The 26394-nt window shown below is 34.6% G+C and overlaps 1 protein-coding gene across 2 annotated transcripts in view; it reads right to left on the bottom strand.

The window, feature by feature from the left end:
- Positions 1-26394, bottom strand: part of NUDCD1 (NudC domain containing 1) — a 93119-nt gene that overhangs the window by 15455 nt on the left and 51270 nt on the right. For both annotated transcript variants that reach the window (XM_017891525.1, XM_017891524.1), the window contains exons 6-8: positions 24816-25020; positions 19365-19509; positions 15092-15217 (exon numbers count right to left, since the gene is read on the bottom strand). In XM_017891525.1, the coding sequence (XP_017747014.1) occupies positions 15092-15217; positions 19365-19509; positions 24816-25020 (476 nt within the window). The remainder of the gene's footprint in view (positions 1-15091; positions 15218-19364; positions 19510-24815; positions 25021-26394) is intronic.

Genomic DNA, 26394 nt, shown 5'->3' with positions numbered 1-26394 from the left:
AAAACCGATATTTTCATTTTTTTTGAAAATTATCAAATTAGGTCTCAACTATGATGTATCATAACATTTTACTGACTACTCCAGTGGAGGATACATATAAATGTTACCAGATAAAAGAAATACACAGATACATATCAGAAAATAGAAAGTTCCATACAGAAAAAAAGAGAAAAAAAGCAGGTGAGAAGATAATGTGGTTGTGTTTTAATAGGGGACAGAAGACAATGTGAGCAGAGGTAGATAAAGAGAATAAGAGGAATAAAGGAAACAGTGAGAAAAAGTAGAACATTTCAGGCAGAGATAATAATAAATGCAAAGATTCTAAGGGAAAAGCATGTTTCAGTAGGTTTGAGGAACAGCATAATAGCCAGTGCAGCTAAAGAAAAGTGAACTAGTTGCCGGGTGCTGTGACTCATACCTGTTATCCTAGCACTTGTGAGGTTGAAGTGGAAAGATCACTTGAAAGTTCAGGAGTTTGACACCAGCTTGGGCAACACAGTGAGACCCCATATCTACAAAAAATCCAAAAACGAGCTAGGCATGGTGGGATGTGCCTGCGGTCCCAGCTACTCAGGAGGCTGGAAGTAGGAGGACTGCTTGAGTCTGGGAGGTCTAGGCTGCAGTGAGCATGCACTTCAGCCTTGGTGACACTTGTCTCAAAACACAAAGCAAAACACAATCCAGAAAAGTGAACTAGGAAAAAATGGTGAAAAATAAGATAATCGGGACTGGATGGCAGTGTTCTTTTAAACTATGTCTCCACACTGGTAGCAAAATCAAGTTGGAAGATCAAGAACTGGATTTTCTATTTGATTTCATTAAAATACCACAGAAGAATATTAGAGCACATCTCATACAATAAGGATAGTACTGTTTTGTGAAACTTTTGCATCAGATGTGTGTGTGCATGTGTTCAGTCTCATTTAAACAAGTATCACATACAATGAGTCGCAGAAACTTGGAAGGCTCTTTATAGACCATGGTAAGGATACTGAAAATTATCCTAAATGTAACACATAGGAAGCCTACTATAGGGAGAACAAGAATAGAGAAATTACATAATCTACTAAATCCTTTAAAAAGATTACTTTGATCTTCACACAAAGTACTTATTAATTCAAAATGAAAGATAACTTTAGAATACAGAAACCTGGTAGACACCACATAATCACATATTCCACCACAAGAGTAGGAAAAAAATGACACCAAATTCCTCCTAATGTGATACACTAAAAGGGAAACATCTTTTATGTAGTATTCTTGACAAAACAAATGCAACATCTGAACCTGATGAGGATATATAATCCCATTCAAAGATAATCTATAAAAAAGGTACAAAATAAAGTAAAAAATGTTGGTTAACTTGCTATTCCAAATTACAGGAGATTAAAGACACACCATAACTAAGCACTTAAAAATTCAACACCTCTTCATGACAAAAAAATAAAACTCAGCAAACTAAGACAAAACATGACTTCTACTTAAATAAAAATTCCAGAACTAATGTCATATTTAATAATGGTAAACTACTCAATCTTTCTTCCTAAGATTATGAACAGGACAAGAATTCCTATTCTCACCAATGACATCTGCACTGCATCTAATATCCTAGCTAGTACAATACGGTAAGAAAAAGAAATAAAAGGTATGCAGATTGGAAAATAAGAAGTTATACTGTCTTTATTCACAGATATTACCCTGTACGTTGAAATCTTGGAGTATCTACAAAAAAGTAACTGGAAAAAGATAATTTATTGAAGTTACAATATAAAGTCAAGTAACACTGTTGCTACATAATACACAAAATAAACTGGAAATTTAAAAAATACTCATTATATTAGAATCCCAAAATATAAAATATTGGGATTAAATATCACACTGAAAACTTCAAAAGGCTGCTAGGACACATTAAGGAAAATCTAAATAAATGAGGAGACAATGTTTATGGATCAGAAGATTCAATTATCATTAAAGTATCAATTCTCCTCAAGTGGACCTGCAGATCCAACACAATTCCAATTAAAAGCCCCATAGACATTTTGTGCAAATTAAAAGCTGATTGTAAAGTTTTACAAGAATTAAAACGATTTAGGAAAACAAAAATCAAGACTAACACCATCTGAAAGGAAACTCCCTGTAACGCTACAGTAATCAAGCAAGTATAGTACTGTCTACAGAAGGAATCAGCAAACTTAAAGGGTCAGACAGTAAATATTTCAGGCTTAAAGGCCATAGTCTTTGTTAAAATTATTAAACTCTATTGTTGTAGTCTGTAAGTAGCTATAGAGAGCATATAAATACATGTCTATGACTGAGTTCTAACAAAACTTTACTTATAAAAACAGGTACCTGGCCCACTGGGTCTTGCAGATACTGAATCATTTGTCAAACACATGTATTACAAATTCATTCCTCTCTCTGTAGCTTCTGTTTTACTCTCATAATGACATATTTTTGAAAAACAGATGTTAAATTTGATCCAATTGCTCACTTTGTTTTGGAGTTAGTGCTTTTACATGTCCTAATCAAGTAATCTTTGCCTACTCCAAGGCCACAAAGATGACTTTGTGTTTCCCTCTAAAAGCTTTATTAGTTTATTATTTCATGTTTATTATCATAGTTTATTATTTCATATGCAGCCCATGTGTAACTGATTTTTGCATATGGTGTCATGTAAAAGTCAAAATACTTTTTTTCCTTACAGATACCTAACAGACGCAGTGCCATTTGTTGAAAAGACCATCCTTTTCCCACTGCACTGCTATGTCACTCTTGTCACAAATAAGGTAACTGTATTCATGTGTCAGGTTTACTATTTACATTACTGTCAAATCCACAAAATGTATAGCAAATGATAATAACAATAAACAAACTGCATTTATTATCAACTATCTTTCAATCCCTCCTGCCAGGAACATAGAGACTTCATCTCATCTAGTGTGTGACGGGCAGTCTCCCTAGGAAAAGGTTGGGGAAGAAAGAAAAGTTGTATGTTGATAAAAATTCTTCCAACTGGGATAGTAATTTATGATAGCTGGTAAAAATGGCTTTGCCCTTTAAGATTCTAGAAGGAAAATAATTAAATATCCTAGCTAAAACAACAGCTTCTAGCAAGAGTATATTCCTGGAGAAAGGCTCAGTATGTATGAACACAGATTCTAAGAAAAAAACAAGTATCAGTTAAGCATTTCATTGCTATCCCAAGGAAAGGACTGAATTCTAGTGCACTGAGGGCTTGACACTGTACAGAATTTTAAGAATCAAAAAATACAAGATTTGCAACTAAAATTACATCTTTTCAGAGGAGAATGAAAGGTAAAAAAGGAATTGAAGACTTCTGCAAACAAGTCCATCATAGGTAATAATAACTGGCGACAAATAATTAACATTATTCATTATACTCTCACAATCCTGAAAGAGACTAAAATTCTCCAATAAAACTACACTCATCATGAGCTCAGCATTACTGTGGTACCTGAACTTGAAGGTGCTGGGAGACAATTATCCTAAACACTCACATTTTCTGCGTATCTCTGAAGCAGAGGCATGAAATATAAGTCCTTAATTCTGGACTACTATTTCAAGGATGTCTGTAAAGCAAATAACGCAAATAACCTAGGAAGATAGAGTATCTCTTTCCAAAGTAAAAGGCAGATTTGTTTAAAGTCCAGTAGAATAATGTCTCTTCTAAGCAAAGTACAGGAAGGCTTACTGGTCATCTCCATATTTCCCCGTGGAAATTGAGGGTCAGGGAATTGGTCCAATGCTGATACTCTGGGTTAATGATACTGCTGTCAGTGATAAACTATCCTTTGTGTCTGACACAGGAGTCTCATGTCTTTTTACCAGCATCTATGAAACTGTGATAGGCTAACTTGTTAGCTTGCAAGTAGGCTAAAAATCTCAGACCCACTGTCATTCTGGGAAAGAAGATGGAATGCTGACAGAGAAAGGGCTCTCTGGAGGAGAAAAATGAGAGCCTTATAGGTTGATTAACAACATTAAAGATGTATCTATGGGATTATCTGGTTAATGAGGCAATAAATGTCCTTCACTTCATGGCCTATTAATAAGGAGCTGGAAAGGCAGGTTGAGTACTGGGAAGATGGCTGACAGCTGCCTGAACAGTGCCCTGGTTGTTGCTCTTTTCCAGAAGAAAGTACCTTCTCACTGATTTGGTGGTAGTACTTTAATTAAAGCATAATGTGCTTTAATTTCTGTTTTGATATAAACTAAATATCACCATCTTTTTTTTTAAAGATTTTCATAAGTTTCACTTTCTCAAAATAGGGGAAACACAAATTTACCTTATTTAATAAGTTTCTTCTGGGCAAATCAAGTACTTGCTAATTCATACTTTTAGTAGTTTACTATTCAAAAGATTTTTCCATATACTAAAAGTAAACCTCAAAGAGTCACACAAAAGATTAGGACACAATAAAAATATCAAAAAACAGTATGAATATTTATCAGATTTTATGAGGGCAATAATCTAAGTGCAAGAAGGCAAATATATAAACATTACTCAAAGATATAAACACTTAAGGCTGTCACCAAAGTGAGAAAAAGTAAGCAATATTAACCAAAAACAGTCAAAGTGAAATGTCCACAACAATTATGACCCAAAATCAAATCATATGCTATTTTTTCTTTTATTCGAGAGAAGGTCTCACTGTTATAGGTTGCCTAGGCTGGAGTGCAGGTACCATTATAGCTCACTGGAACCTCCAACTCCTGGGCTCAAGAGATCTTCGGGCCTCAGGCCCCCGAGTAGTTGGGACTAAATGTGTGCACCACCACACCTGGCAAATTTTTTTTTGTAGACAAGAGGTGGGGGTGGAGTCTCGCTATGTTGCCCAGGCTGGTTCTGACCTCCTGACCTCAAGTGATCCTCCAGCCTTGGCCCCGTAAAGTCTGGGATTATTGGCATGAGCCACTGTGCCTGGCCCATATGTTATTCAAACAGCTAAAAAATAGATAATGGGTACAACAGGAGCAAACAGAATTTAAAACAAGCATAAAGAAATCAACTGCAATATGAGTCAAAGAAACTCAATGTATAATTCACATATCTCAGATATCAATTCATAACCATTAAGTTGGAAATAGTATTACGTAGTATTTTTACACATACACACACATACACATACACACACACACACACACACACACACACACACACGTCTCTTTGAGACTCTATACTTCAGCAATGCTAAATTAGTGCTGATTCTTCAAAAGAACCATCATCTCTGGGATATCACATAAACTGCAATATTTGTTTGATACAACACTCTTTCCTCACTTTCGTACACTATAATTATTGTTATAAATACTTATTTACATGCTTGTTCCCCACTTGACTGTATGTTTTAAAAGTAGAGACTGTCTTGATTACCAATAGTCTCCAAAATTGAATGTAAGCACCATATACATTTATTTGCTCAATGTTGGCATGGTTACATTAAAAGTGGTGACAGGTAACTTCTGCTATATTTGTAAAGCACTTTAATCCAAGCCCAAGACTCTAAGATAATGAAAAAAATACATGCAGGGGGGTATTTTAAATGATTATATTTATATTTTTTAAAATCTAGGGGAAACAGAAATTCATTAGATAATTGATTAAATTGTGGTATAAGCCTGTATGACAGCATGCAGCATATTAGTATTTCAAAAATATGGACTAATAGGTAAAATGCTTATGGCAATATTAATTTTTAAACAGTAGGCTACAAATTGAACCTACAGTATTGTTATAGACCTAACAATTACACAAGGACAAGGTGAAAGTTTCAAAAAGGTTAACATTAGCACTGCTAGATCAAGAAAATGAAAAATCCACACTAGAATGAATAAATTACATATATATACATGATGAAAACTATGTAAGGGTCAAAACAAATGAAACTCAGCTATACATGACAATGTGGTTGACCCTCACAAACTTAAAGAAAAAAAGTCACAAAAGAATACCCAAGAGTATGATTCCATTCATTGAGTTCAAGAACATGAAATTAACCTATTATTGAGAGGTAAATATGATAAGGGTTTTTAAACATATCAGTAATAAATATTAACAATGAAATATTAGACATTTAGGACAGCTCTCTTGGGCAAGAGGAAAAAGGCATAAGGAGAAGTAGTTAGGAGATGAGATCTAGAAAACATAAAACACAAAAACATGGATTGTTTATTTTGATTTACATTAATGCTATTTAAGCAATATGTATTTTTTATAAAAGACTTCTACTTAAATTTTATTAAAATGATGCCTTCATACCAACATAATTTACATGGTTTAATTATTTTTCTAAATGTAAATTTTCTTCAAATAGGACTCACAGGCCTTCAGGACTCATAGGGCCTCACTATGTATGAGTGAGGGCTGGTACATACCATAAAGAAGTATAATATATACCTATACATACACATCTATACTAGTGCACATACACACACAGGTATGGAGCACTGCATTACATGGTGTTATGAACAGCTATTACTGTTGCAACAAGTATCTTTACAGTAAAAACTTCTTTCAGTTATCAAAATATAAGGGCAAGAAAATAGACTACTCACTTCCACCACTCTCTATGGGCCAAAGGAATATACCAAGAAAAAGAAAATTCAAATATCTTTATATGTGGTTTTACTTCGTATTGTTGTAAGTTAATTCTGCATGTCTCTTTAACTTCTGTATGTTTTGAAAGCAGACACACTGACTGCTCTTTACTCTCTACTACCTTTCCAAATGTTAATGCCCCCAGTTGACAGACAAATGGACTCCCATGGCTGAAGTGCTCAAAGTTAAAACAGAAGCAGGCAGCCATGGCTGGGTGAGGAAGTGGTCACCTATTGTGTTCTCAGAAAGACTTTGTAAAAGTATGACAGGACTTCCTTTTCTACAACCAAGCCAAACCAGTTCCTATTGTTGGTGCCAAAATAAACTACAGCCAGAATCCCCTCACCCATCATTCACTATTAGAAAGAAACATTTGACAGAGACTTCTGGTTTTATGCTTGAAAACCAACCAATCAGAGCTCACCTGGCCCAGTCAATCAGGGCTCAGCTGTGGTTATTCAGCTCAAACTATGGTTACTAAGAATTGGGTATTTGGCAAACATTTTTCCAAAGTAAATCAATCAATCATGGCTCAGCTATATTGACCAAGGGGCTCAGCTGTGCTGACGGATCAGAACTAAGCTGCCATTCATTCATCTGAATAAACAGATCTGCTTGGGAACCTGGGCAGGAACTGTTGCTATAAAACCTGAACCCGGCCAGGTGCGGTGGCTCATGCCTGTAATCCCAGGACTTTGGGAGGCCAAGGTGGGCGAATCACAAGGTCAAGAGTTTGGGACCAGCCTGGCCAACATGGTGACACCTTGTTCCTACTAAAAATACAAAAAATTAGCTGGGCATAGTGGTGGGCGCCTGTAATCCCAGCTACTCGGGAGGCTGAGGCAGGAGAATCGCTTGAACATGGGAGGCAAAGGTTGCAGTGAGCCGAGATCATGCCAATGCACTCTAGCCCGGGGGACAGAGTGAGACTCTGTCTCAAAGAAAAGAAACCCCGAACCCTCTCTTTGCTCTCTAGAACACACCTTCATTTTACACTGAAAGCTGCCTAAGGCTACATCTCCTTAGTCTGCAAACTGTTCGCTGGAATAGTCTCTTTCCTCCAAATTCCTTTTCAAAGAACTTTGTTCACACACGGATGTTTGCATAATGAATAGCCTTAGAAGATACAGTGTCTCCCTCCAGTACTATGGGAAAAATGTTTATGACAATAAGCAGGTAGACGTGCTAACTGATCATTATAGTAGACTCAAGTTCCCTAAGCTCAAGTATTCTCTCCTGTAATACAACCTATTGATGCAGGTGGGAATCCATCTGGACCCATCTGTTCTGTCCAGTGGAAATTTTAGACTTGAGAAATTGGTATAAATATGCTAATACTTATGCTGTTTACTGTGCAAAGTAATAAAGTCTCCAATCCAGTAATTTCCTGTCTCCAACCAGAATCCATTAAACTGGCAGGTTCACTTGTTAGCCCGTAAATGGGGTAAAATCTCAGAACCTTCACAGTTCTTAAGTAACTTTCTAAAAATTAGTGCTGTTATTGTGTGAATGGCATATACACACAATCTCTGTTTTAGACAAGCCACTTTCAAAGTATGATATGCAGAACTCTATTGGGTTGGGGAGGGGGGTGCTGGGAGATACCTTCAGGGGGTCTATAGACTTAAAACTATGTTCATAATAATACTAGGATGTAAATTGCTTTCTCCCTATTTTTAAATTTGTATGGATGGTACAAAAGAAAAAGTTGGTAAAACTGCTGGAGTGATAGCATAAATTATTGCAAATAATAGCACCAGATACTAGTAATTACCTGAAGGTGCTACATTCTTCACTGCCATGTACTCACTGTAAAGAAAAGGCCAGTTTCACTTTAAAATGTCCTTGAGAGAGAAAAATGATTAATTTTATTACATCTTGACTCTTGAGTACATGTCTTTTTAGTATTCTGCATGATTAAATGGGAAGCACACATAAAGCAGTTCTGCTGCACACTAAAGTACCATGGTTGCCTCAAGGAAAAGCACTTGGGAATCGTTTGAGCTGCAAACACTGAAATGCCCATTTTTTCATGGAAGAGTATTTTTACCTGAAACAACAGTTGACAAACTATGGTTATTCTGAATTGAGATTCGGTAAACATTTTCCCAAAGTAAATGACTGAAGTCTATCACTTCAAGGAGAACACCCAAAAGTATTTGTTGCCAATGATAAAATTTCAGCTTTTGAACAAAACTTAGAATTTTGAAGAACTCGTATTTATCACCATGAGGATGACAGCCTGCCAATCCTTAAAACACTCTTCTGGTGAGATTAGTGGTATATTAACAAACGCTTATGTGTGTATCGGTTTATATTGAATAATGAAATAGATTAGCATTTGGAAAGTCTGAATAACTCAGAGAAGCAATATTTCCAAATTGTCGTCACGCGTAAAACATCCACTCAAAGTGTCTCAAAAACCAACTGATTTTAAAGTAACAGAGCATGAAAAGTTTACATTGAAACTAATATTTAAGAAATGGGCACGTCAAATTTTGGTGTAATATCAAAGGAAAAAACTCACCATTAACTGCAAATGTTAATTAAATACCCCTCTCTTTCCAATTACATATCTATAGGAATCTGAATATATTTCAACCGCAGTATATTGCAAAAGACTGAATGCAGAAGCAGATATAAGGATTCAACTATATTAATGCAGACATTAGAGAGATCTGCAAAAATGTAAAACAATGACATTTCTTTTTTTTATTATTCTGGAAAACGCCCTAATTTTCATTAGAAAATATTATTTATGTTAACAATAGGTTATTATTTTAAATGAATATTTTAAAATGTCTTAATTTTAATGATACATTTTGATAAATATAATCCAAATATAAAACTAAGTACACCAAAAGCTGAAGGAGGTAAAGGCAGGCAAAGTAAACCCATTGGGTGGTTAAAAGGCTTGCTAAGAATACTAATTAATCAGTCAAACATAACTGCAAGGACAAAGTTTAACCTGATTAAAAAATAAATGTCAAATTCTCTAACATATTAATTTTAATTACAAATGAACTGTTTTGTAATTAAACAATTTTATTTCATAAAAATGCCGTTTACATGAAATTACTTGATTATTCATTACTTTGAATGACTTTTTTGTAATAGATAATTCTGCTTTTATAATAATTTAAAATTTCCATTTCCAAATAGTTTAATAAAATATGAAGGGGAAAAAAAGAATGTAAAGGGGTCCTGAGACCAAAACCACTGGTTTAGATACTTTTAAATGTTTTTTAAACTATTATAACTATTTACACTATTATAAATGTTCTAATAACTTCTGATCCTATCCTTAATATCCTCTTGAAAGGATTAATAATATACAGCACTTGCTTTTCCTACTTCCTTTCATAATGACATAAAAGAATTATTTTCTGTTTGTAACTCTTCTTCTTCCTGTCTTGATGAGTTTATTTAAAAGTTACAAATATTGTTTCAGGTGCTTCAATTTTATATCTTAAGCCAGTGGTCCCCAACTTTTTTAGCACCAGGGACTCGTTTCATTAAGACAAGTTTTTCACGGACAAAGGCAGGGGTGTGTGGGGGTTCCAGGATGAAACCTCAGATCATTGGGCATTAGTCTCATAAGGACTGCATAACCTAGATCCTTTGCATGCACAGTTCACAATAGCACCACTATGAGAATCTAAGGCTGCTGCTGATCTGACAGGATGCGGAGCTCATCAACTGCTCACGTACTGCTGTGCAACTAGGTTCCTAACAGGCCAGGGACCTGTAAGGTCCGTCGCCTGGGGGGTTGGGACCCCTGTCTTAAGCAATAGATGAATATCATCTGATCTAAGAAATTCACCATAATCTAATACTTAAAAATATCCTATCACCTTCTGGTCATTCAAGTCTATATAATTTGATTACTACAGATCAGTGTTGTCCAACAGAAATAAAATGGGAGCCACATACATAATTTTAAATTTTCTAGGAGCCATATTTAAGCATAAAAAGAAACTGGATAAATGAACTTGAATAATGTATTTTATTTAACCAAACATATCCAAATGATTATCATTTCAACATAAAAACTAATTAGCAATATTTTATGTTTTATGTATTTCATATTTTCAAAATCTGGTAGTGTATTTTACATTTATAGCACATTTCAATTCAGACTACCCACATTTCAATTGCTCAATAGTCACCATATGGCCAGAGGCTAACATTTTGACAGCTCTTAGAGAGAAGTAAAAATAATTCATCTTCAATTCTATCTGAATTCTGATTTGCACTTTACACTTTAGTGACCAATTTAATATTTCAGAGAAATATTAAATAGTTCTGATATTTAATATTTCTTTTATTGTGCTGCTTCATTTATTTATTTAACATTTTATTTTCCAAATGGCAATTCTAACCCTAATGTCCATGTCTTTAAAGGAAACATATTTTGGGATATTTGTCATTTAAAACATAGAGTTCTGACCTTTTTATTATAGCATTATTTTCTAAAACTCTTAGGGAATATACTAACCTTCCCATGTAAGGTAATTTCAAATTTCAAGCATTGTATGAGTATCCTTTCTACATATATGTTTATGCATTTTATTTCAGTGCATTTTGTCTATATAAAATTAATAATATAAAATCAAAATGCCTATAATTTTTAACTTTTATGTTCGGGGTACATGTGCAAGTTTGCTACATAGGTAAATTGTGTGTCATGGGGGTTTGGTGTACAGATTATTTTGCCAACCAGGTAAAAAGCATAGTTCCCGACAGGTAGTTTTTCAGTCCTCATCCTCCTCCCTCCCTCCACCCTCAAGTAGGCTCTGGTGTCTGTTGTTTTCATTTGTGTGTCCATATGTATTCAGTGTTTAGGATCTCACATGAGTCAGAATGGCCATTATTAAAAAGTAAAAAAAAAAACCAGATGCTGGTGACATGGGGGAGAAAAGAGAATGCTTATACACTGCTAATGGGAATGTAAATTAGTTAGCTATTGTGGAAAGTAGTTCGGAGATTTCTCAAAAAACTCAGGGCAGAATTATCATTTGACCCAGCAATATACCCAAAGGAATAAAAATTGTTCTACCATAAAGGGCTTATACTTATAAAAAGAAAGTTTGGTTTCAAATCCAACTGAAACAAAGATGAGAATCTTTAGTTTAATTATACACTAATTGAAGTTAAACCAGCAATTAAACTTTGAAATGTGATTAGTTAAAAAGGTATGTACAAAATGCTGGAAATATCTCATCAAATAAAAGCTATGGTACAATGAAGGATTGTTTGTTTATTTCTTAAGTTTCTGAGAATAGAAACTGCTTACCACAGAAATCTATTGTTCACATTCCTTAGGAACACAGAAGTAAGACTAACTGTATTTATTCAGAAGTAAGGACGAACTGTAGTAGCTTAGGATCTCCAAAGAGAAATTTATGATCCTGTTGGTTTAGGGAAAATTATGGAAAGCATACTGGCAGCCCAAGAGATCTAGTTTCCACTACTGACTCTCTCTTTGATCCCATATAAACTCCATCTATCTCAGCTTGTCTTAATAAATCCGTAAAATGAAGAAGATGAAATATGGAATTTCTTTGACGTTGGAAAGATTGTCCCTGTTTATTATATATTAGACTTCTTCCCCACTCTTGATCTACGACACTGAGAAGATCCACTGCTATAACATTCTAGCTTTTATAAATTCCTGAGGAGTGAAGTCACATTTGATCATTAAATGTAAGAAAAATCGGTATATTTTCTCAGTTTTATCACTTTTCATATAAGGAGCTAGAGGGCTCAGGAAATAAGAGTTTTCCACTGCCCCTCTAGGGGCAGCCAGAGCTGATTTAACATTGCCTGTGACTATAGTTAAATCTGCTAAATTATAGGACTTAGTATGTAGATCCACTAAGCTTTTGTACTGTAATGTATCAGTAATAATGCTTTTATTTTGCCATTCCTTGGTTTTAATTAATATGCTCAAACATAAGAAATGAAGAAATGTATCATTAACTGGGGGTATCTCAGTGACCATCATTAAACTACTGATCAACACTATTTAGGAGTACTAAGATGAACCGAAATTTTCAGGGAAGCTAAGTTTAAACCACAGCATTTTATGACACCTAAGATACAGCTGCCTTCCCTGTAAAAGTTTGGCAGAAAACAGTATCTAAGAGTTATAGCACCTAAAAGTATAACATTAAGAAGAACAACCAGATTCTTCATTATTAGAACAAATAATCTCCAGTTAGTCAGATTCAAGAGGCTTCTATCAGTCACACCTGAAACTGGTTCTTTGAAATTTAACCCAAGGTAACAAAGAGAAGAGTAGCTATGTGATGGCTCTTATTTATCACAATTCAGGGAATCATCTATAAGATTATGTCAAAACTAAACAACAGCTAGGAAGTAAAACTCCTAAAAACTCGAAACAGCTCTGATAATCTGGGGTTTTGACCAGTACCCAGCCTGGATATAATAATCTGACTAAGAATACTGCTTACTCTTCAATTAGAAGATTAATTGAGGAGGAAGGGAGAAAATGAAAGACAGTCATTTCTTGAGATCCAAGATGGACCTAAAACAATTTTTTTAAATTTAATGACTGTCACTAAAAGATAATTCTACAGAAATGTATTAAGCAACTATCATGAATCAGAACATTTGGTAGGTGTTGAGGACACTGGTAAAATGTCATCCATGTGCTTTTTAGAACTTACTACTGTTAAAGCGTGGTAAAGAAGAGAGCAGTGCAGAGATAGAAATTAATTGTAAAAGCAAATATTTAATTTTGATACAGCTTCAAATGGTACTTCTGCCTAGCCATTGGTCCTATGCCATTCCACCTCATTTATCCATATAGGTATAATCTAGAAATGTTCATTTTACAACTTCTTTGTGTGCTAATTAACATTCAGCCATTAAAGAAAGCTGGTAAAAGACCAGGAAGGGACAGCGAGTGAGAAGAACAGTTATATTTCCTTTCAGTCAGTAAGATGTTGGGCCAGAACTCAGACCTGGTAAACCAGCTTCCCATGACACTTTTAACTTCGGTTACATGAATTCTGGTAGAATACACTTTCCCCCAAACCTCTACCTAACAAAGAAACATCAGGGCAAACTTGGCAGAAATTTTTCAGGGTTTTCTTGAAAACAGAGCCTTTGAAACCTGTATCAAAGACTAACAAGTCTAAAAACAGAAACAAAAGACCAAGTTGTTCTCAATCTCCTCTGTTGCTTTGCTTAGAATGAGTCTCCCAAATTTCCTTCTGGTTTCAGTAATAACACTAATTTCTATATGTACAGCTCTAAATTAGCCACCAACTGGCTGAGACACCCAGCTTACAGAAACAACTCCATGAAACACACACTTAGTAGTAATAACTAACGGTTAAGGATTCCCCTAAGAAGGAAGGTCTAATAAAGTTCTAAATTAAAAAAAAAAAAAAAAAAAAAAAAAAAACTACATCTACTGCATCAAGTCACTCCAGGCAGTCTTCTTCAGTATCTTAATACAAATCAGTCAAAGCTTGTAAACACAGTGTAATTATACACTGTGTAAACACAGTATATAAAATATATATATATATATATATATATATTTGGCACACAGAGAGAAAAGGAAGAAACAAATTCCAGATGAATTAATGAGTTGAATAAAATATTCCAAAATAGAAAAGAAGAAAAAAAATTAACTCACTTGATATAGAGGCATTATTCAAATTTAAAACACGTCATACAAATTGGTAAGTAACACTAAGACAAATAAAAACTTCTTCACAAAAGAAATAGTTATTACATGAAACAGTTGACAGTAAAAAAAAAAAAAAAAAAAAAAAAAAAATTGCCACAAGTTTATTCTGCACACCAATTAGTAATGATCAAACAAAAAAGTGAAGGTGAAGATGCAGTGAATCAGGCAATAACTGCAATCATTACTAATAAAAATAGAAGTGGTAATCAATTTGTCAGAGGCTTATGATTCATTAATTTGAATTCTGTTACTTGTTATTAGATAAATTTCCCTGGAAATAGAAAAGGCTTCAGATAACAGAGATTTTTAAAAATAGCACCATCATAATGTATTTTTAAAAAGCTATTACTTACTGTGATGGGTAGAATCACTACATGCAGACATGACCAACATCATAGTATAATCCAACCATTAAACCAGACATTTAAATAACATGAGGAAACGCTTAAGTTCATAATGTTGAATGAAAAAAAAAAAGTGAAGTTATTATACATTATAGGGTCACAATTATATATGAAAAACCCATCCAGAAAAGCGCAAACTGAAAGATATCAATATACAGTGATACCAAAACTATACAACACTGTTTTACTGAGTGTATGAAAAGATGCTACTTTATGGAGTGATGAGACTTATCAAAGCCAATAACTGCTAATCAAGTGTCTCTGAAAAACATATACAGGCCAATCATCATCTGAGTTAACTATTGACAAAATTTTATAAAAATATTAATATCAGTAACTTACCACATGAGTAGTTTTTAATGTATTGCCATCAAATCTGCACAAACTGGAGCTCTCTTCAAAGAAAATATCACATTCTTCTAACTCTTGAGCATTGCAAGGTGGTTTTTCTTTATCTGGATTTGGATTCTTAGTCCAGAAAATAAAATAAGTAAATAAGTAAAACAAATAAACAAGGGAATGGGTTTCTTCATCTTTAAAAATGTTAAGGTTACAGCAGTAATTAAAAATGAATTGCAAACCCATGACCAATAAAATCATAATCACACAAACAGAAATAACAGAATGACGAAGTCAGCAGAAAAGGATATGAAAACAGGTATTATAAAATGCTCCATATACTCAAAGATGTAAAGGAAAACATAAACATGAGAAAGTGAGAGATGAAAGAAAAGAACCATACTGAACTTCTAGATATAAAAACACAAATCTGAAATGAAAAGCAAAACAGATGTGACAGATAGCTGATTAGACACTGCAGGACAAAAGACCAGTGAGCTTGAAAAATAGCAATAGTGACTACAAAATGAAGCACAAAGACAAAACATAAAAACAGAGAAACTCAGTGATCTATGGAATAATATCAAATGGTCTAGCATATGGGTAATTGGAGGAGGGCAAGAAGAATGGGGAAAAAATTGTGAATAAGTAATGGCCAACACTTTAGAATGTCCAAGAACTCCAAGCACAACGAAGATTTTTAAAAAAAATCAAAAACCACAATAAGTCACATTATAAGTAAATTTCTGAAAAGCAGTAATAAACAAATTCCTAAAAGCAGACAGGGGAGGAAAAGATACATTATTTACAGAGGAACAAAGATGTCAAAGACAGCTGACTTCTCATCAGAAACTATGTAGGCCAGAATACAATGGTGTGTATTTGAAAGTGTAAAAGAAAAAAAAAACAAAACAAAACCTGTCAACGCTGAATTATATACATAACAAAAACAACTTTAGAAAAGGGAAGAAAAGAGAAATATTTTTGCAGAAAAAAGCTGAGAGAATTTACCACCAGCAAATCCACACTAGAAAAAAATGCTAAAAAAAGCTCTCCAGCCAGAAAAAAATAACATCAGATGAAAACGTCAATCAACACAAAGGAATATAGAATAGATGAAAAGGCAAATATAAGAGTAAATGAAAACCTTTTTTTCACATTTTCATCTCTTTTAAAAGAGAATTACTGACTACAGCTAAAATAGCAATGTAATATTAATTTTAATATAAAATGTAAGACAATAATAATACAAAGAACAGAAGAGAGGAAAATATAAATTTCTTAAATTATAGATGAAGTGATAAGTTTTTAAAGACAGTTGGTGATAAGTCAAAGATGTAACCTCTAGAATCACTAAAATACACACACACACACACACACACACACAAATATCTACCCAAACAGAAACACTGAAATATTGTTAATAAGCCTAAACTAGACATAAATAAATTCATAAAAGCAATTTTTAAATGTTCCCTTGTTTCAATGCAAGGGTCACTGTCTGGTCTTATATACCTCACAGAGTAACAGGATCACAATAATTAAGCAATAAATTATACAATATCTGCATATAGCAGAAATACAATTCTACAACTGACCAAATGTGTAAACATCTAGTTTGCTAAGATACAGAGTTATGTTAATTCTCATGTTATTAAACATTTAATGAAATGAACTGAGAGAATCTGAAACCAAATGGATGGAAGTTCTAGAAGATCTACATACTCAACGTGTGTCCATGTCCCAGCTGGAATATGGAACCGCCTAGTTGTGGCTGTTGCCTGTAGTCTAAATATCAATGGGAACAATCATGGTTGCTGTGACTGGTTGTAAGGGCACCACCAGCAATCTCCTGGTTAGTTGATGCCATTCTGCACAGTGTCTCAAGGAGATATCTATGTCCAACAGAATAGAGAAAGTACCCTATAGATTTCTCCTTCCCTTCACCTTCCAATTATCCATACTTTAGAAGCAGAAAAAATTAAAAGTTCAGGACTATCAAGATCACCAGTGCTTCACAGGACAAGATTAGAGAGAAAAGGAAATTGCAGAGAAAAGGGTCAAACTTCAACATAGCAAATGCTATGTTGCTTTCCAAGGACCATTTACTGATTTTAAACTGAGTTGAAAATACAAGCGGAAAGCAGCAAATAAGGGGCTAAAAAGCTGAGTTTGGGGTATTAAAGTGCTTGGGAGTCAAAAATTAGACTTCAGAGTCCACACAGTAGGAGAAGCCCTGGTAAACATCCTAAGCTTTTAGTTGAGATAAAAGAAAAGTTTTGCCTTAGGTGTAAGAATAAACATAGAATAAATCAGCCATGTAAAAGACCGAAGCCCAGCATTGAATCAAATCAATCCCTATGGAATTAAGGTAGGCTAAAAATTTAGAGAATGCAGTTACAGTAGTGCTTAGAAGGACGTGTACAATATTAAGTGCTCTCATTGGAACAGAAAGTTCAAAAATCAACTAAGCTATCACCTTCAAAAACAGAAAACAAAAAAGCAAAATAAATTCCTAGTAAACAAAAGGAAGAACATAATACATGTAACATGGAAATTAAGAAATGGAAAACTGAAAAACAAAGGCAATGGAAACAGATGCTCACATTAGACCTGTATCTGTTAAAAGAAATTAAAAACATTAAAAACTAAGGCACCATCATTAAGTGCCTTCCAAAACAGCAAACTCAAGGTCCAGATTGTTTTACTGACAAATTCTACCCAACATTTTAAGACATAACACTAGTTCTATACATTCTCTTCTACAAATAGAACACGTCCCTAATCATTTTACAAAGTTATAAATAACCCAGATATTCAAACTGGAAAAGGATGGTAAAAAACAACACAACACAAAACAAAAAACCTGACCAAAAAGGGCTTATCTCACCAATGTAGAAAATTCTTAATCATTCATGATAAAACTCTCAGCACACTACAAACAGAAGAAAGTTTTTTCAATGTAATAAAAGAATCTATCCTTCTTAATGATAAAATAGTCAATTATTTTCCCCAAGATCACAAATAAGGCAAGAATGTCTGCTTTTACCATATGAGAGTTCTACATAGCTGTGGAGAAGACATTCTAACCACTGCAGTAAGGCAAGTATGAATATTTGAAAAACAAAACTGCCTTCAGCTGCAGATAAGATTGTATGTTTGTCTTTCCAAAATGTAACAAACACACTGGTGTTCAGGCATAAATAACTTTCTCATAAACACTAATATTCCATTGAAACCATCAAGTTTAAAAAGTAGTTAACTGCAATTATCTATAATCTCAAAACACATCTCCAATACTGTCACTGTTATTATATCCCCAGAGCCTAACACAATAATACTTGCTTAATGAGTGAATATAAGGCAATGCAGCCTGTATGGTTTGTTGTACACAGGGCTATTAAATCAAAGTTTAGAAGTCCTATATATGAGTTTCAGTGATTCCTGAAATTTTCAATTACTACTGGCAAACATGAAACTTGGTTTCTCTATCTGGCCATGTTTCCTTTTGATAGAGACATTCACTTTCAATATTCTAATCCTTTTTTTCTATCTTAGGATGCAATTAACATTATAGTATAAACAATACTTTGTACAGTCTTCCTCATCTCTATAATTCAAGATGGCAATAAACCAGACATCTTTCATATGCTGATATCATTGTTAGAAAATGAACATATAATTTAAAATTCTGATGTACTGCTGTATTTGTTCACATTCCTAACATGATCATACACGTCATCAGAGTGGGAACATATTCAACCTCATGATTAAGTATTGTGGTGTCACTGTAATCATCACAATTAATTACATTACAAAGAAAAAATTACTATATATGATACATATATCCTTGCAAAATTCTAAAATCACCTCAAAAATTTTAGTGATAAGTAGAGTCTTAGTAAATAAATTTTAACATAATTTTTGTCCTACCAGCACTGGTCAGTTGATTCTTCTAAAGAATACATGGAGAGAGAGAGAGAGAGAGAGAGAGAGAGAGAGAGAGAGAGAGAGCACGCACAATATATACACACACATACACAGATGCAGGCAAACTCTCTATATAGTATGACTACACATATATGTATGTATTTACATAGTGTAAGAAATAAATATTAGAACTTAAGCCATATTCAAACATCACTCAGATCAGTAGCATCTGATATGTATCTTTTACATTAGGAAAAGCAAAATAATGTTTGAAAAGCATGGCATAATCTTCACATAACATATTTTTGGACCCTTGGAAAGTCACACTAGTATTTCAACTACTTACCAGTTCTTCAGAGGTCAAATGCATCAAACGTTCAGCTATTGCAGCACACTGGGCTGAATCTCTTATAAGTTCCCCTTGTTTATCTCCAACTACTAGCTCTGGCCAGGTTAGTCCTTCACTCTTCTTAATCAAGGAAATCTCCAAGCTAGAAGTTTAAATGAGAAAAGTAAAGTTACATTAAGCAATTATACAAATTATACAATCAGTAACAAACATTGTTTGTTTCCATCTTCTATAGAAAGAACCCTCCAGTGTCCATAGGATGGTTTACCAAAAATCTTGCTCATTTAAATTCTGCATGTGATGGAAAACCTATAATCCAATGGCAAATAGTCCAGATTTAATAAACAAAGAAAGTACCACTGGAAATGGTACATCAAATGGCCTGAAGAGAGAACTGCCTGGAAAGAGTGAGGTCATCCAGAAAGTACTGGTGTGCAGTATGTTCCTGAACTTAATATTAACCTAAAGATCAAGCAGATTAAATGAATGCAAATCTTAATTTTAAAATACAGATGTTAAATAATTGAAAAGTAGAAATAAGGAAAAAAAATAACTTTGGTAATACAGGGAAAAAAGATGTTAATGTGTTCTCTATTAACTTATGTAAAATCTAATTCTGTACATGTAAACAATTAAATAATTCCAAATGTACTAAAAATGGCCTGTCAGGGAACCCTGAGATCAAGGACTGATGCAGCAGGAAAGGGAAAGAGAGTAGAGTAAAGGCAGACTATGGACATAGGAGGAGAAGTAAGTTGGCCCATGTTCCTCTGGAATAGGAAGGAAAACACAAGTAAGATGCTTTGGGAACACCCACTGCTGTAACAGAAAAGGGGAGTGGTGATAGCTATTCCACAACACAGCAACCTTTTCCATGTGCCATCTTTCATACATGTGTACCATATTAGCTCATGCCCTGGAACACAACTGCAAGAATACAATAATAACTATTATAATTATCAAATAGGACATGCAAACTTATCTGCCGTTCTTTTTCAAGACTGTTATAATCACTACCTTATGAATGACAGCATTTAACATTTTTCTGAAACTACCTATTTTAAGAGACTATACAAAATAATAATATGAGTACTTATCATTAGCACTGAAAATTACTACCACAATAAAAGCCCAAATTTAGTTACATTTTTTTCTTTTTTTTGAGACAGAGTCTCACTCTCTTGCCCAGGCTGGAGTGCAGTGGCACAATCTCTCTTACTGCAACCTCCGACTCCCAGGTTCAAGTGACTCTTGTGCCTCAGCCTCCCAAGTAAGTAGCTGGGATTACAGGCCACGCCATCATGCCCACCTGGCTAATTTTTGTATTTTTAGTAGAGACAGGGTTTTGCCATGTTGGCCAGGCTGGTCTTGAACTCCTGGCCTCAAGTGAGCTGCCTGCCTTGGTCTCCCAAAGTGCTGGGATTACAGGTGTGAGCCACTGTGCCCGGTCCCGAGATTTAGTTACATTTTCTCAGGATAAAGGTAATCTTGATAATATGATGATGATGATGATGATGATGATGATGATGATAGTAATAGTAATAATGACAATAGCTTATACTTACCTATATGTCAGGTGCTGTCTTAAGCACTTTACATGCTTTAACTCACTGGTTACAACAACCAAATAAAGTACTGGAAATATTTTTATCATCACCATTTTACAAGTAAGAAAAAAAAGTACTGAGGTTAAGCAACTTGCCAAGGTCACAAGCTATTTAAGCAGTCTGGCTCTAAGTCCATGTTCTTCACTACTGCACTATTCTGCAGTAGTGAAAAAATATATATAAATAACTATTAAAGAACATTTACCCAGTGAACTAGTTGCTACCTAAAGAGGTCTGAAAGAGTTGATACAATCTGTTATAATTTCCAAACCATCACTAATTTGCACAGCTAATCAGTGCACCCTTCTTGTAAGACTGCATTTATACGTTTTAAAACTAGTATTGTATGCTACCATCCAAGCAAAAAAAGCCCACACAATGCCAAACATAATAAATTACAGATTAGTTAAAAAGTGAGACAATAACTTTTGAAAATGAGAGGTACAAATAATTTACTCAAGTACAGAAAATCGTGTGTTTTTAAACTAACGATACCACCTACACCACGTTGTAATTATCTTTTTTAAACACAAAGTAATAATCAAACACCTCAAATTTAATGGAAAAATAATACTGATCTATGTTGATGCACTGAATGCTGAACTACTTACATGAAGTCAAGCTATTCCCCTAGACCTTTGCTGGGTTACTGTGTGATGACTAACATTTAACAATATGTTCTAGTTGGTTTGCCAATTTGTAAATGTGACTCACATACACATAAACATAATTAAATAGAGTATGTGGAGATACAAAATACTTTTAAAAGAACCTTTCAAGCAATTATTTTGATGTATTAAAAGTGTAACAAAATCACCAAATGTCTTCATTAATGAAATGTAAGATACTTGCTTTTACAACTCCAAACTTTCTATGAGCTAGATATATTTGTCTTAGACGCTCATGATTGAGACTTGTATCAGACTCACATGGATCATATACTACTAATTAAGAACTATACTTTGTGTAAAAACATCTAAGTTATCCTCTATGTAACATCAACTGAAAGCACAAGATTTAGGTCATATTTTAAATCAACCATTTCTCATTTCTGACCAAATCTGACGATTTAAAAAATTAACTGCCTAACTCTATTCATTAATCCATCACTGAATTTAATAATTACTAAGACTTGATTTAAATTAAAAGAAAATAATTTTATTAATCCAAATAATTAGGGAATAAATTGCCTGGAATAATAGATTTGCAAAATGGCACAGTAATGGGGGGGGCAAAGGGTTCTAGTTTTATAAGACACTTTATCTTTTTTAAAGAGATAGTTTTGCTCCTTTAATTGAGGTATGATTTATAAATAAAATTTACAGATTTTAAGTGTAGAATTTACTGAGTTTGACAAATGCATACACCTTTGTAATCCAGTGAGGATACTGAATTATTTCCACCATACGGGCAGTTCCCGTGACCTTTCTCCTGTCAATCTCCCTATACCCTAGAGATAACAAGTGTTTTGATTTGTATCACCATAGATTAGTTTTGCCAGTTCTAGAACTCCATATGTGGAATCATACAGTACGATTTTTTGTCTTTGGTTTCTTTCACTCACATGTTTTTAATTCATTCATATTGCTTTTTACTTACTGCTAGCACTTTATGACAGAGTAGCATTTCATTGTATGAATATACCACACGTACTTATCCATTCACCTTTTCAGTAACACTAGAGATGTTTCCAGTTTCTGGCTTTTGAAAGTGTGCCTGCTCTGAATATATGTTTGCAAATTTGTTTTGGCTTTGTTTTGTTTTTTAATATATATTTTCAGCTGGGCATGGTGGCTCACACCTGCAATCCTAGCACTTTGGGAGGTCGAGGCAGGCAGATCCCTTGAGGTCAGGAGTTCGAGACCAGTCTGAGCAACATGGCAAAACCCCATCTCTACAAAACTCAAAAAAATTAGCTGAGTGACTGTGCCACTACACTCCAACCTGGGCAACAGAGTGACACCCTGTCTCAGAAAAAACAAAAAATTATATACATTCATTTATTTTGGTTAAACATCAAGGAGTAGAATTGTTAGATTAAAAATCAGTATATGTTTAACTTGATAAGAAACTACTAAACAGTCTGCCAAAGTGATTGTATTATTATTTTACACTTGCACCAGATACGAATGAGTTGCTGGTGCCCCACATCCTTGCCAACGTTTGATACTGTCACTCTTCAAAGTTTTAGTTATGTATTGGTGTCTCACTCTAGTTTTAATTTTCCTAATGTCTAATGATAATTGCCTTTTGATGGGCTTACTAGCTGTTCAAGCTGTTCACATATCTTCTATTGTGACAGGTCTATTCAAATAATTTGACCACTTAAAAAAATTGGCTTCTTTTTATTATGAATTTGTAAGGCTTCCTTATACACTAAGAATGAAAACCCTTTGTTTAAGATGAGTACTGTGAATATTTTTTCCCAGTCCATGGCTTACCTTTTAGTTTTCTTAATGGTATCTTTAGAAGAACAAAAATTTTTAATTTTGCTATGCAGAAAATGCCTGTTTTGATGAAGTTTAACTTATGTATTTCTTTTTTTTTGAGATGGAGTTTCTTTCTTATTGCCTAGGATGGAGAGCAATGGCCCGGTCTCGGCAACCTCCGCCTCCCAAGTTCAAGCAATTCTCCTGTCTCAGCCTCTGAAGTAGTTGGGATTACAGGCACCCGCCACCATGCCCAGCTAACTTTTGTGTTTTTAGTAGAGACGGGGTTTCACCATGTTGGTCAGGCTGGTCTCGAATTCCTGACCTCAGGCAATCCACCTGTCTCAGCCTCCTAAAGTGCTGGGATTATAGGAATGAGCCACTGTGCCTGACCATTACGTATTTCTTTTATGGCTTTGTGTACTGAACACACAATTCACAAAAGAAATGTAAATGGATAATTTACATAAGAAAAAATTACAATTTACAAAGAAATATTAATTATTCTGCTTTTAGAAATTTATCCTTCACATATACTTCTACACATGTGAAATAATATGCATATACACAGACATTATCGAAAACAACCTAAATTAACACAATAGAGGATTCATTGTCTAAAATGATGGTGCAGTTGACAGAATAAAATACCATATCATAAAAGAGAATTTAATAATTTTTATATATTCATTATGGAAAGATCCCTAAGATTTATCATTGCAAATGAACAAAACCAAGATATTTAATTGTGTAAAATATGTGTTAAAAACTTTTTTGCTGTTGTTAGAGACAGGATTTTCTCTTTTTGCCTACGCTAGTCACAAACTCCTGGCCTCAAGCAATCCTCCTACCTCAGCATCCCAAATGTTGGGATTACAGGCATGAGCCACTGCAGCTAGCCGCCAAAAGTAGTTTTCCTTAAAGAAAAGAAAAATGTATGTGTGGTGCTTGAATGTATGCAAAAATGTAACAACACTGATTGTGAGTGGGAGGATGGGTGACCCATAGGCTTGTGTTGGAGGCAGACTTCTCACTCTATATCCTTTTGTATATTTTAAATTTTAAAGAATGGAAATATATTATCAAGCCAGCAAATTAAAGTTAAAAAAATTATTTCTATTAAAAAGTTTGAAAAAGTGCAATTTAAAATAAATAGCCATTTTCACCTATGATTATTATTGTATCCAGAGCTGGTAAAACAAAGCACTACCATATTCTCCAAGTGATAATTATGCTGTTATCTTTAATTTCAACTAGAAACATGCTCTTTGACACAGTAATTATATTTTTAATATATCTTAAGAAAAGTAACCAGTAATACAGACAGAACTATTGCACTAATCTCTGATGTATCCAACTGTGGAAAGAGTAAAAAGAAAAAAGATAATAGAATATTAAAATTGTAAAAATACCTATTACTCTCTTTAATTATCCATGTACTGCTTTCATGATCAATGGATGAATAGAGTTTTCCTTCTAAAAACTGGTGATCCTTCAGTACAATGTTGATGTGATCAGGCAAAAACTGTACTTGAATGTCCTCCTTAGTACTGTCTTCTGGAAGCCTTATCGTTACTGTCAAATCATCTTCAGTCTGTTGCCAGTAATACAGAGGTTCTATTGGGAAAAGAAAAACGCATCATGTAATAAGAAATTAGAGAAAACATACACACACACAAAACCCATCTAAAAGAATTTTAGTATATTTACTAGTCATTATCTCACAAAATGTAATTATAAACAAATATGCACAGATCTCTTTGAGGAATTTTCACTCACAGATTTGTAGTAATTAACATGAAAATTTCCCCTTCCAGACTTACCTAATGCTTGAGGAGATAAAGCACTCATAAAATAGTAATGATAGCAATCCTTTATCCTCATTTCTTCCCTCTCTCCCTCCCTTCATCCCTCTTTCACTCCTTCCCTTAAACACACACACACACATACACACACACAGAGTGATTCCTTAGTTCAAAAGAACACAAAATATGTTACCCAGAAAAGCTAGCAAAGCAGTTACATAATAATATCTCAACGGATAGCTTCTGCCAGATCATGGGAATGGAAGGATGTGCAAAATCCCATGCACTTTTAGTATAAATTAAAGGCCATACTACCCCAACCTTTCCTGTGCATACATCACAGTGCAGCAGGGCCCTCTCCACTCCACATCTAAGTAGACCTCCAGACATTCAAAGCACCTCCTTGCCCCGATGGGCAGCCTGAACTGCCCCACATTTCCTATGCATAGATCTGGTGTAGGGGGGCCCTCTCTGCTTCACACTCAGGCAGACTTTCAGGCATTCAAAGCACCTGTTTGCCTGTTTCAACAGCCTGAGTTAACCTACATTTCCTGTGCAAAGATTTTCATATTCAACAGCCTGAGTTAACCTACATTTCCTGTGCAAAGATTTTCATACAGAGGGGCCCTCTCTGCTCCCTGCCCAGGCAGAGCTCCAGGCACCTGTAGCTCTCCTAGATTAGGAGTTCATGCCATCTCCCAAACTCTGTCCAGAGAACGTGGGGCTGGGGGTGTTTCTCAGCTCCACACTTAGGCACGCCTGTAGGCATTTAGTGGCTGCCAGGTAGATTCTCCCTCAGCGCTGGTGCCCACACCTGCCACAGGGGGATCTGTAGGCAGATCTGCCCAGTCTCATCCCGCCCATCTTGGCACCCAATCCCCAGGGCTGAGCAGGCAGCTCAGACAACTGTGCAATCCAAGAATCAGCCCATTGCCTGAGGCAACAGAGAGTTCTCCCAGTAAACAAGGATTAAGTATATACCAGCTGCACTGGCTGCAATTGGCTGTTACTAATAAGCACCATCTACCGGTTTGTAGGTTAAACTGCATAGCCCAATATACAACCTGCCAACAGAAGTGCATAGGGCTATGGAAGCAAAGCCCAAAGACCCTACTCAGCATTCTCTATAGTCACACCCCCAAGAGAAGGAAAGAGAAAGGAAAAAAAAAAAAATATATATATATAT

Source organism: Rhinopithecus bieti, unplaced genomic scaffold (genome assembly GCF_001698545.2).
Source record: "Rhinopithecus bieti isolate Rb0 unplaced genomic scaffold, ASM169854v2 scaffold_18921, whole genome shotgun sequence".
Classification (NCBI taxonomy): domain Eukaryota; kingdom Metazoa; phylum Chordata; class Mammalia; order Primates; family Cercopithecidae; genus Rhinopithecus; species Rhinopithecus bieti.
This window is presented reverse-complemented; position numbering and strand designations above follow the sequence as displayed.